This window comes from Zootoca vivipara, chromosome 1, assembly GCF_963506605.1.
Source record: "Zootoca vivipara chromosome 1, rZooViv1.1, whole genome shotgun sequence".
In the NCBI taxonomy this organism is placed as follows: Eukaryota; Metazoa; Chordata; class Lepidosauria; order Squamata; family Lacertidae; genus Zootoca; species Zootoca vivipara.
This window is the reverse complement of record NC_083276.1, coordinates 93,116,293-93,129,512: the sequence shown is the minus strand read 5'-3', so window position 1 is coordinate 93,129,512 and position 13,220 is coordinate 93,116,293. Positions and strand designations below refer to the sequence as shown.

General features: G+C 42.9%; 1 protein-coding gene across 2 annotated transcripts in view; it reads left to right on the top strand.

Annotated features, from left to right (window-relative positions):
- Positions 1-13,029, top strand: part of ESYT3 (extended synaptotagmin 3) — a 44,271-nt gene extending 31,242 nt beyond the window's left edge. The window contains exons 14-23 of one of the 2 annotated variants that reach the window (XM_060279091.1): positions 493-561; positions 1,570-1,635; positions 3,750-3,836; positions 5,583-5,732; positions 7,927-8,399; positions 9,639-9,737; positions 10,277-10,408; positions 12,082-12,187; positions 12,564-12,613; positions 12,893-13,029. In XM_060279091.1, coding sequence (XP_060135074.1) covers positions 493-561; positions 1,570-1,635; positions 3,750-3,836; positions 5,583-5,732; positions 7,927-8,399; positions 9,639-9,737; positions 10,277-10,408; positions 12,082-12,187; positions 12,564-12,613; positions 12,893-12,938 — 1,278 coding nt within the window. In that variant the 3' untranslated portion in view covers positions 12,939-13,029. Of the gene's footprint in view, positions 1-492; positions 562-1,569; positions 1,636-3,749; positions 3,837-5,582; positions 5,733-7,926; positions 8,400-9,638; positions 9,738-10,276; positions 10,409-12,081; positions 12,188-12,563; positions 12,614-12,892 lie in introns of those variants that run through there. The other variant, XM_060279097.1, reaches the window with a different exon arrangement.
- The last annotated feature ends 191 nt before the right edge of the window (positions 13,030-13,220 follow it).

Sequence of the window (13,220 nt, the reverse complement as noted above, 5' to 3'; positions counted from 1 at the left end):
CTGGCCCATGTTAGCCTTAGAACTGAAAACAAAGCAAAAACAACCTTTGTTTTTGAGAAGGAAGCAAGGACTTCTTTTCCTGCTAGGTGATTTGCTATTTTCTGGGATTCACTTTGCTGGTAGCAATATCCTGTTCTTTTCTTCTTTTGCGTCCATAGATCTAATCCTACACTACTTCTGTTTGTTATGGGGATCTATACCCTGCCTATCAATCAGATTTCAAGGGTGTCTTCCAAAATCAGAAAACATACCGTAATAAAAACAAGCATGTATATGCTTTAAAACACAGCAGAATAATAAAAGCAGCATAAAACCTAACAGCCAGGATAAAAATAGACCAACTTTGATGGAAGGCCTGAGAAGGCAAATATCATTGGTGCTGAAATGACATCATTTCATTGGTGAGCTTACCTGGGGCAAGTGATCAACTACTGCTATACGACACCTAACTTTTGTTTTTGTATTCCTTCCTAAATATCTTCCCTAATACAGAAAAATCAGTTTGAATATTACAATGGTGACTGTGGAGCAAAGAAATATAGAAAAGACAGATACCTCAAGGTAAATGCTTCAGAGTCCCCTGTGTCTCAAAAGGGGCACACGCCCTGAACCAGCCTACTGAATGGATGCCACGGCTAAAACCCTAAAATATGTTGCATCTACGGGGGTTAATGTTTGTTTCTCAGTGGTATGTCAGTGTCCCATACCAAAAGGAAGAACAAAGACACTATAGTTGATGGTGCAGGTGAGGCTAAACTGGTGAGCAGCAGGTAGGAGGAATATTTAAGTCAAGATTAGGCAATGCACAAGACATTCATAGCATATGATCAATGGACCCCAGTAAAAACATGGGTGGTCTCTGCTTCCATGCGTTCAAAAGCATGTTTCTAGCCCTTGTGGTGCTACAAAAGCAAGTTTTTATTTCAAAAACTGAGCCGTTATTATTTTTGGACCAGCCCTGATTCAATAGTTATTGGTTATTCCTATTATTAGTTATCCCAGCTACTGGACCACCTCTAGCAAGACCATATTTGTCTAGTCATAAATGGTGCTGCATCTGTCATTGTAATGCAAACTTTAATTGTGTTTGACATATTTGGCAGCTTGGTTGTAGCCTTCTGATTTATACTTGCCGTGTGGCTGTTTTGTGCTTCAGCTATAATTGATGAACTCAACGGTCTTGTAACGCAAGAGCAGCAGCAGCAATTGCTGCTGACCCCCTTATCTTTACCATATAATGCCCAAATTCTAGTGCAAAACATGTATGGCTTAACTCCACTCAGTGAAATGAATGCAGGGTGTACTGCATTGCATTTTGTGGAGAAAGTACTGGGGAAACTCAGCCAGATGGGCGGGGTATAAATAATAAATCATTACTATTATTAATTATTACTGTTTTAATTATTAAAGTTCTGCTCAGAACAGGGTTCCTGTCCCTTCCCAGATCTTGCAGAACTCCCAATGTTCAATAGCTAACATCAGCCTCCCTGTTCAATCCACCTCCTTTGTCTTTTGGAATTCATGATGCTATTGACTCTGTCTTTTCTTTCAAAAATTTAAATAATACAGAAGATGGAACGCGAACCTTCTTCCTTTGTCCTACTCACAGTGGGCAACAAAACTCATAGAAGCAAGGTAAGGGGTGTAAGAATTATTTACTGTTGTTTGTTTTTAAAAAACTTGAATGGACAGTTGTCTTCATGGGGCATGTGTGGTTTTCCTGTAGCAATGTCACATCTTGGATACATGTGTACTTCTCGGATAATTAAAAAGCAACACCTTGGGGTTATGTAGGTGCTGCCCCAATGTAATATCTGTGGTGTGATGTCCTGTCCCCACTTATTGGGTGGAAGTGACCGTATTGCCTGGGCTGGTGGGAATAGTTACACAGCTGTGTTGTAAATATTTCTTTTGTATGTGGTTGGATAGGCCCTCCTTTAAGAGCGTACAGCCAACAAGGAGGTTTTTTGTTTTTTTTGTTTAACAAAGAGACCTTCTGACTAAAAAAATAAATAATTAACCTAGATTCTTGAAATGACAAGAGTCATATTTTGGAACTAAAATTAGCACACTGGGCTACTTTTGCATCCACCAGTAACTTTTTACGGGAATCTTTTTAGATGAAGCTTCTGGGTTGGACCAAAAGGCCAACCAGGTGGCTCTGAGAATCCATAGCAGATTTTGATCAATAACAATGTTGGTCAAAATAGCCAAACCTGTGGTGTTTGTGCAGTTACATTCTACGTAGCCACTTCAGTGGCCATTCAGTTTCTACCCTTGGGAAGGATTTTGCTTTCTCAGGAACAAAATAGAGCACACAGAGTCCGGGGAAGGTTTGAGATCCCCTTGAGTAGGGTGAAGGCAACAAATGAGGGGCAATTTGTCTGTTTTTGTTGCATTAAAAACTGATAGTATGGGAAAGTCTTGAATATAATGCATTGTGTCGTATTGATATAGTTGGGCAGTCTGATTACAAAATGGATGCTATACCCCTTCCAAAAAATTCATTTCTTAAGTGTATGTCTGCTCCAGCTGTTTTTCTTGGGCTGTGTCCTAAGAGTCAGTGATGCAATCAAGTGCTAATGAATACATCCTTAGCGAGGCACTTGGTTTTCCCACAGTGTTCCTGCTATGTCAGCGCAGGCATTGCATTAAGAATAATTGCCTGCGGTAAGCTTGCGGCTTGACATGACCGCAACAATCTTCCTCTTTACTCGTGAGGAAGCCTGCTAGCACACAGGTACTTTGGTTTGCCACGTCAACCAGCTAGCTGAAGCCACTGGCAATCAATCTGTTGGAGAGGGAGGCGTCTGGGCTGTTCTTTCAAGCCTTGAGCTCTTCTTCATAGCTGCTTCTTCCATGGTCAATTATTGCGCCCTAAGCAGGGGGTGGAGGGGAATACTTTCTGTTGTTCCACATTGAGCTCCAGCCTTAATTGATCTAGGCCGACTGGATCGGCTGCTAGCCTATTTATGGTGCTCCAACAAGCAGCAGAGAACTCCCTTTCCATACAGGTGCAAACTGTGGCTACTTCTATAGAGTTTCGGTTACAATCAATTATAATTCAGCTGGCATATTTCAGCATTAATATTCTTCAGATCGTGTGGGGAGCCACGGGGGGGGGGGGTGTCTACTGGGCACCTAACTGGCTCTGTGTGTTTATTTCTCTGACTTAAAGAAAGTAAACTGGGTAAGGGGCTTTTTAAGGGTTGGGTTTTTTCCCGTTTGGGTAAGAAGGTAGTGCTTAAGACAGGGAAACCTATAGATCCTTGAAAACATGCTCCGTTGAAGTCAGCGGAACTGTCTTCTGAATTGGTATAAAAGGTAAAGGGACCCTTGACCATTAGGTCCAGTCGTGACCGACTCTGGGGTTGCGGCGCTCATCTCGCATTATTGGCCAAGGGAGCCAGTGTACAGCTTCCAGGTCATGTGGCCAGCATGACAAAGCTGCTTCTGGTGAACCAGAACAGTGCACAGAAACGCCGTTTACCTTCCCGCTGTAGCGGTACCTATTTATCTACTTGCACTTTGACATGCTTTCGAACTGCTAGGTTGGTAGGAGCAGGATTGGTATACTGTCCTGTAAAACCTGCTTCTCTTCAGTTTCTAGCATTGTAAATATATGCGGCTCCTTGGGAGTACTGTATGTCCCATTGAATGGGGCTTTTCCCAGATAGGTTGGGAATAATTGTTGCTCAAGTGTTCTGTAGCTAATGTGTGGATGTCATTATTTCTCTCTCACCCTTCAGACCTGTAATTTCACCAAGGATCCTGCGTGGGGCCAGGCCTTCACATTCTTCGTCCACAGCGCTCCATCGCAGTCTCTTCATCTGGAGGTCAGTTGGCCCTCTCTCACCTTGTGAGCATGTGACACAACATGGGCTTATGCTTAATAGGTCTGTGACAATAAAATAAATGATTGGCATGGGTTTCTGCTCTGTACACATGTGCTATTGTGTATATAAGCTGTTGTTGCTTTGGAAAGGGACTTCAAAAATGTAGGTCATTATATTTACTGAGGAAGGGACTACTGGGCTTTGTGGGAAAGAGGGACCATATTTATGTTTTCTATAGATGCAGCTGAGATATTATTTAGCCTTTCTTTGGGGACTTCAGATTCAATGATATGATGCCTGTGTATTATTATTATTATTATTATTATTATTATTATTATTATTATTTGTTGCTTGTTACCTAAATACAGTGCAGTATACCTAAATACATTCTACAATTAAAGACCATGTAAAAACGTAACACCGGTCTTGAAAGACCTACATTGGCTCCAAGTACATTTCTGAGCACAATTCAAAGTGTTGGTGCTGACCTTTAAAGCCCTAAACGGCCTCGGTCCAGTATACCTGAAGGAGAGTCTCCACCCCCATCATTCTGAGGTCCAGTGCCGAGGGCCTTCTGGCGGTTCCCTCGCTGCAAGAAGCCAAGTTACAGGGAACCAGGCAGAGGGCCTTCTCGGTAGTGGCATCCGCCCTGTGGAACGCCCTCCCACCAGATGTCAAAGAGAAAAACAACTACCAGACTTTTATAGGACATCTGAAGGCAGCCCTGTTTAGGGAAGCTTTTAATGTTTCATAAATTATTGTATTTTAATACTTCTGTTGGAAGCCGCCCAGAGTGGCTGGGGAAACCCAGCCAGATGGGCGGGGTATAAACAATAAATTATTATTTATTTATTTATTTATTTATTTATTTATTTCATGCAAACACCTACAGTTCATACATGCAACAAACGCACACAACCCTTACCCACAAAACAGCCACAGGAGGCTTCAATTGGCCCTTTGGGATAAGTTTTGACTCTTCAGCTGCCTCAGTATTGGCACATTTCCCCCGTCCCCCAATGTAGCCTATTCTTTGGTATAAGATGCCGCCCTCCCCCATCCAATAAACTTCTGGGGGGAGAGGAGAAAAATGTGAACACTTCCTACAAAGACCCTAAACCAGGCATCCCCAAACTTCAGCCCTCCAGATGCTTTGGACTACAATTCCCATCATCCCTGACCACTGGTCCTGTTAGCTAGGGATCATGGGAGTTGTAGGCCAAAACATCTGGAGGGCCACAGTTTGGGGGTGCCCGGTTTAGTAAAACATTTGTGATGAATCTAGATCAGCGTTTCCCAAACCTTGGCTCCCCAGCTGTTTTTAGACTACAACTCCCACCATCCCCAACCACTGGGACTGCTAGCTAGTGATGGTGGGAGTTCTAGTCCAAAAACAGCTGGAGACCAAGTTTGGGAAACACTGATCTAGTGATTTTTTGATTTTTTTTTTTAAAAAATGCCTTCTTGTTCAATGGGTAATCACTGCTGAGCCACAGCAATGGTACTACAAGTGATTTAATAACACAAGAATACTGAATCGGGTTAGTGGCCCACCTAGTCCAGCTTCCTGTTCTCTCAGACCAATCAGATGCTTGTGGGAAACCGGCAAGCAGGACCCAAGCACAAGAGCACTCTCCCTTCCTGCAGTTTTCAACCACTGGTAAAAGGAGTAAAACACTGTTGGAATTAACTCATCATACCAATCATAACTCACCATACTGTCTTTTTTGCTTCCGCCCCCTATAGATAAAAGATAAGGACCGGGAGAATGCCCTGGGGACCTTTGTGTTATCTCTTGGCAACTTACTAAAAAATCCTGATATGACACTTGAACAAAACTTTCCACTGGATCATTCTGGTGTGGACAGCTCTATTAAGCTGAAAGTTGTGTTGAGGGTAAGTTTAAGGTTCTGCATCTTTCTTCCCCCTCCTTGCTTTTCTGTTGTATCTCTTCCTGTAGGAACTTGTTGTGCTTTCCTGAAACTAATTAATCTTCTGCAGTGGCTGTCAGGAATCTCTCTGTTTACATCCTAAGATATATTGCTTCAGACTTCATAAACGGGTGATTAATTGACATGGGCACAATGAGTTCTGTCTTGTAGAACTCTACTGAAACCATACTTCATGTATAGATTGGTGCTCCGTGCCAAGTTGATATATATTCAAATCCATCAGAAGCGTGTACAACAAGCTCTTGATCTCTACACCGGGTGTATCTATTAAATTACTCCTCACAGAGTTAACAGTTCCCAGTCACCCTTAACAAACTACAGTGCCCAGAATTCTTTGAGGGAAAGAACTTTCTTTAAAGTTATAGTGTGTACGCAGCCTCAGACCAGTCCTCACTAGTCTCAGTGCTGCCCTTGTAGAATTCAGCAAGGAAGAAGATGGGGGCAAAGCTAGAATTAGTTGTCTCTGCTTGCCATTGGCTCTGGCTACTATTCGGCTCCCTGCCCTGCCAGTCCCAAGTGACACTAGCCACCACTGCCAAGGTCAAGCGTCTCATGGGTACCACATGCCTGGCTTAAATTTATTATTTCCAAAGGCCAAATAATAAAAGGAGGTGGGGATTAATACTGTGGCCAATGCAAAATAAACGCCTAAAAAGCTGCTTGGTTAGGAGTGGCTGGAACATTTCAGTAAAAAGCATGATGTCTTACCTTGAATTCAACCACAGTTAGTACTTACCTACTTTGTTTTCCATGTTCTACAAATGGGATACGAGGATTTCCAAAAGCACCCAGGTGGTTTAGAGCAGAGTTCTCTTCAATTTTCAAAATAATGATCTCAAGCACGTGTCATGCTCTGATGAGATGGATGCTTTGTATTCTTTCCCAAGACAGATCAGCAACTGGGGAATTGACTTGAAAGCCAACAGCACTTAAACACCTGCGGTCCAGTTGTGTATCTGTTTTAACTGCACACAGTGGCATTAAGGAAATGTTTAAAATGTTCTCTCCTTGGTACCTAACGAGAATATTTGCTGTTCCTACGTATTTTTCTTTTGGGTTAGGGTCATGACCCTAGTTTTCCTGATTTCTAGGCTCATTCCAGAGGGCAAGTTCCTCCTTCTTGTCTCATGCAACTAATAGAGAGAGAAAAATGCATATGTGTGCAAGAGAGAGAGAGAGAGAGAGAGAGAGAGAGAGAGAGAGAATGAGAGAGAACGAACTTTTCCTACTGTGAATTTGGAGCACTTTAGAAGTATCCTTTGTTAGTGGAAGACAAAACTGTTAGGATCTGTTACTCACAAGCAGGACCCTGGCAGAGACACATGCCCGACTGGCATGTTCTCTCCCTGCTGGTCAATCGTTCGGGAGCTTCAAAAGCTTTCCCCAGCCCAAACATCACAGTGACTGATGCCAACTGACATCAGCACACTTACGGATCCGCAGTTTGCGCAGTTGCGTAACAGGCCTCAGCAACTCAGCATTTGGCTAATCTATTTCATTTACATATAAACACACATGGAGCACTGCAACATGGCTCCCCCTCTCTCTAGCATCAGGCAGCAGAGAAATAACAAAGGACAATATTCCCACTTTACGGAACACAGTATCACAAACATCCTGTCTTCGTCACTTCCCACTCTGTGGAAAGTAAACATATACTGTCATGTGATAGACAAACAAAAACTACTTCCTTTTTAAATTTTAAATTTATTTGGTTATTCAGATTAAAAAATTACAGTCACATATCCGACCCAGGTGGCGCTGTGGTTAAACCACTAAGCCTAGGGCTTGCTGATCAGAAGGTCGGCGGTTCGAATCCCCGTGACGGGGTGAGCTCCTGTTGCTCGGTCCCAGCTCCTGCCAACCTAGCAGTTCGAAAGCACGTCAAAATGCAAGTAAATAGGAACCGCTACAGCTGGAAGGTAAACGGTGTTTCCATGTGCTGCTCTGGTTTGCCAGAAGCGGCTTTGTCATGCTGGCCACATGACTTGGAAGCTATACGCCGGCTCCCTCGGCCAATAATGCGAGATGAGCGTGCAACCCCAGAGTCGGTCACAACTGGACCTAATATGGTCAGGGGTCCCTTTACTATGACTATGTTGTTTACTCTTTCTCCCCCCTCCCTTTTTTATTTTCAGGCTTTGGACATACAGCAGCATGATCCAGAAAGTACCTATACTGGGGTTAATGCCTCGAAGCAAGCTCCCACCCCTGCCACTGAGCAGGACGAACCCAAAGGCAAGACACATTTGCCGCCTCCTCCTCCTCCACCACCACCTCCACCAAAAGTAGAAGTTCCCAAAGCACCCCAGGAGAGGAGCAAAGACTTAGGCCTGCCTGACCCCCAAGGTGACCGACGCGAGAGCAATGCTAACCTTAATGTAAATGAGAAATTGGCAGGGCCCATTGTGATAGAGGCAGTGGCTGGAATTAATGAGCAAGCCGGCACAGGTGGCTTGCGCCCCAAATCCTTGACACCTCCGCAGACCATCCCAGCACGCCCTACACGGCCGGCCCTGCAGAGACTCCAGGTTGCCCCCAGCATTGCGTCTCTGGGCTCAATATCCGCTTCAAACTTTGATGTAACTTGCAGCAATCTGGATCTCAATAAGTAAGTCTGCCTCAGTGTGAATTTTTGCCTAAACTGAGCATGAGCTGTACACTTGTTTCTGCACACATTTGGAAAATAAAAGACCCGCTTGCAGATGCTAATCTTCTAAGCTAGCATTACTGTGGCTATTTCCTGTTGTTCATGGTATTGAGAAAGGGGTAAGAGGAACTCCTTAAGGCAGGTTAGTTTGTTTTTAGAGGGTGGTGATCCTTTGTTTTGAGACTTGCATTACCTTCAAGGTACATAAGTGTTCCTGTGTGGGATTCTCTAAGCATGTTCCAAGACAAAGGTGTGTTTGTGACACCGGGGTGCCTCATGCAAAACTTTTGCAGCACCCACACAACAATGTCGGAATGCCAGCCCATTCCCAGGAAAATCCAGGAAATTAAAGAAATAACAAACACAAAACTTGTCACCAATGACCTATCTTAAATACTTCAGTGACCTAATTAGAATGCCCTCTGGAATCGCCCAAAATCTGTGGGAGGCATTTATTTCTCAAGATATGCATTTAGATCAGAGCAACACAACATGTGTTATAAGTTCAGTGAAGTTTATGTTTAAGTGCAGCAGGAAAGGAAGGGCTGCACTTCCACTTGTCTCACCACTTTCCCTAGGAGAAACCCACTCTTTCCTGCGGAATTGGAGCAAACATCAGTTGGGTTTTTTGCAGATCGAAATTTACTCCGATTCCACAGTAAAGAGCGGGTTTTCCAGAAACAAATGGAAAACCTCTCAGACCATGCTTTCTAGGCACAGGGCAAGCGTAAGTGTGGGCAAGCTTAAAAGGGCTTGGAAAGGCTAGCAGTTGGCACACAGACCCCGTATCAAGTAAATCATAGCCCTCAGGTTAGATGCCTGTAGCTGCTCCTGGGCAGCTGATCAACCTTCTACTTTCTGCTGGGATTCCAGGTCTCTTTGATGGAAGGCTCTTTGTACTTCACGTTTAGCATCTATGCTACTGTGACAGTTTTTTCTGATTTGAATACAGTTTTCAGAAGACACCTCAAGGTGAGATAGACCCCCCGAGAGGGCCAAGAGATGCTGGAATAAAATACATCTTCCTTGGCACAGAGAATTCCTTCTCTTGGGAATGGCTTATAGTTGGTTTAGCTTATGGGGACGAGATATACTAGTGTAAGTTAGTAGGGATCTTAGTTATGCAGCATGTGTCCAGCTTCTGGATGAGGTTTTGTTATTTTGTTATTTTTTTAAAAAATGTAATTCATTATCTTGCAGTGGGACACTTTATGATGGAATGCCCCTGGGAGAGATTCACCTCACTGTGCGCTATGCATCCCTACGGCAGTCTCTTATCGTGCTGGTCAATGCATGCAGGTAACACCTGAGAGAGCTGTTTCTCTCTGTCTTCTGTGATTGATAGACATTGTTTAGGGCTTGATTTTTGGTATGCACAATTTTCTGCTGTGGACACAACCAGGATGGTGTGCTCACATTTACAAACATCCCGTTGCATCCTTCTAATACGGAGTGGATCACATGCAGCTATGAACATTGTCTTGCTGGCTGTCTTACCAGTCTGCCACCCATTGACACCCACCCCCTGCCCACCCAGGTCCAACCACTTCATTTGGTAATGGGTCTTTATTGTAGACTGCATGCTTTGTACTGAAATGACAAGCCTGGCTGTGCCCAATAACTGCCTGGCTTCAAGCACTGTATTAGCAGCAGCCTTATCTACAGAAAAGCTCGGGAGGCGCAAAGATCCCTCTTACTTCTTAATCTGCTTTTCTCACAACTTCTTCAGAGGCAGGAAAAACAAGTGTGGGCACACCCGTACGCACAATCCTAACAGACTATAGTTAAGCATTTTTTCCACCTGTTAATCCTAAGGATGGTATCTCATTTCCCAAAAGGAATTTAACACCCTGCTCTCAGCAAGGGGCACATCCCTATGTCCGCATCTACTTACTCCCAGACAAAAGATGGGTAATGCGAAGAAGAACTACTGTCAAGAAAAGAACTCTGAATCCTCACTACGATGAAAAGTAAGTAAAACCTGAAATGATTTTCCTTGTCAGACCCAACGTATTTCACCTGCTATTCATTTGCCAGAAATGTGCAGTCACACCTAAGCCTTTAAATATGTCGTTTACTAAAGTTATGCCTTTAGTGGGAGAACTGGATGTGGCAGTCTGTCATTGTTTGGGTGAAAATGTTATAAGAGAAGAGCAGTTTCTTATATCTTCTTTCCCTCTTCAGTTTTGCTCACTTTTTCAAATCTTTTGTTACATCTGTTATAGGAAGGTGCTTTAAAAAATTTGCCTGATTTGTAGATCTTCTGATGTATATAGAACCTGTACATACAGTATCTGAAATAACCAGAATTTACTCCACCTTTTTGTTTCTTTACGTGCGAAGAGTAGCACGCCTCCAAAATCCTGCACATTACAATTTTTAAGTGAACATTAATCTGACCCTGGCTTGGATCCCAGCTAGCCATCTGTGAACAGAAGGGCTACTTTCGTTCATGGGCAGGACTGGGATTCAGCAGAGGATTATTTCAGGAATAAGGCAAATTTTATTTCTCCCAGCTCCCTCTCCTGCTGCTCTAGAGGGATCCCCTTTAACCCTCCAGAGCAGATCTGGGAGGGGGCACAAAGAAGAATCTGAAAAAATGTATTTCTATCCCACACATAATTAAAACTATCATTTAAAAGCATTCCTACAAGTGGAAACCTCATTAGGATCCAAACCAAATGACCCATCATCTAATATTAAAGCAAGGCTGCTCAGCTCAAACAGAGAAAATATGAACCCTCCTCTGTATATCAGCTTCCCTCTTCTGAGAAAGGGTTACTTTCAATATCCTGAATGCTTAATGGGCAAGCTGTGTGCTGAAAGCAAGGGATAAATTGATCTGCCTTAGGCTTTTGTCAGAAGCCTGCCACTGGGCAGCTGGGTATCTTCAGCTCTGAACATGGATTACAGCACTCAGAAGAAAAAGGTCACCTGTCTAGAGTAGGGATGGGGAACCTTTAGCCTTCCAGCTGTTGCTGAACTACATTTCCCATCACCCCTAACCATGCTGCCTGGGGCTAATGGGCCTTGGGAGTCCATCAAGATAAAAGCCATAGGTTCTGCACACCTGATTTAGAGGTAACAAGGAGATGGTCCACTTCCCTCAGTGAGGTCACTGAGTGCCTCTGAAATGGAGTGATCTTTCTGTTTTGCATGAAGTGCCCAGAAAGGTCAAAGGTAGCACTGGCCTGCAGTGTGTTTGTACACACACACACACACACACACACACACACACACAAAATGCCTTAATGTTTCAGTTTGTGGGTAAAAAGTGGAAATCTGAGATTCCAGTGCCATACCCCCTAATGGTCTCTGGAATAGAGGATGAAGGTGATTTCAGATCAACCCAGGCTTCAGAAAACATAATGCTTTTAAAATTGTTATCTATTTTTTTAAAATCAAGCTTCCCACTGTGCAAAGACCAGTGAGGGAAATAGTTGTTTAGTTTTTCGTAAAATTTATATACCACTTGATTTTGTGGTCAAACTGTCTCATCCATTCATCTAATCTCAATGATGGAAACATTTGGAGGCTAAGAATGTCTTGCTTATCAGAAGCAATGTTTTTAATTAATTTGCAAAGCTTTAACCTCTTTGTAGTGTTCCGTGCCTATTCACGCATTTCTTGTCTCTACTTCTAGGTTTGAATTTTTTGACACTCTGGAAGACGTCAAGAAACGAGCCTTAGACATTGCAGTGAAAAACAGACGGCCATTTATTTCACATGAAAGGAAGGAGCTTGGAAAGGTATGGCAATGCTTTCAAAAGTTAAGACCATGAGGGCATGGCAGAAAGATTAAATATACTTCCAGTTGTGCCATGATACCCCCTTTCTCACAACTTCTGTTGCGTTCTTAAGAGAGAAATCTCCTGTACCCAACTAATCAAGCATTTGCTGCTATATTTAAAATTCTGGTGCTGTGACAACATCCTCTCTGCATTAAAGAGTACGCCTGCATTCCAAGGATGGTTATAACTCAATAAAAACTTGCTTGCAGGTTCTATGCCTGCTAATCATCTCTACTTATTTTTGAACCATTTATCTGTAATTCAGACAGTAAATTAAAATATTCAAGCAAGTTATTTGAAATATCTTTTAATTTTTAATTTGTTTGTTTTGAAGGTGCTGATTGACTTGTCAAAGGAAGACTTAGTCAGGGGCTTCTCCCAATGGTATGTTTACATTTACAAGTTATAAGAACATAACCCCCCAAAAAGTTATATAGGTTTTAGTTGTAACCTTTTGATGCTGTACTATATGTGGTAGTTTCAATGCCTGCACAGTTCCTACAATTGTGGATTGCTGTTGTTTTTAGAACAAAACTTTTTCCTAAAAGGGATCACATCTAGTCTAACCTTGCTATAAAAATTGGCTTCAAAAGGTGGGGTTTTTTTGGGGGGGAGTGTCTGTCCAGCAACTTTTGTAATGCAATTCTGTTCGTTCTTCTGTAGGTATCAGCTGACAAGAAATGGACAGCCTGGACAGCCCCAAAGTTGATAGCTGAAGCAAGTGTACATATGTATATTTTGAACTTTTTAAGGCTGCTGCAAAATAGTTTCGTAATTTTTTATTTATCTTTGTTTAATACACTTCTATAAAATATTCAAGATGCACTGTTTTAGCAATAGTTCTGTAGTCACTTGCGATGGCAGTACTGCTGGCAATAATACACAATTAAAATGAACATTCATATATGCACGCCTGTGGCATGCATCGGGTCTTCAGTCTAGGAAATGCTTCCAGGTTGTAGTGCAGTACAATGCTAGCACACCTAACCTG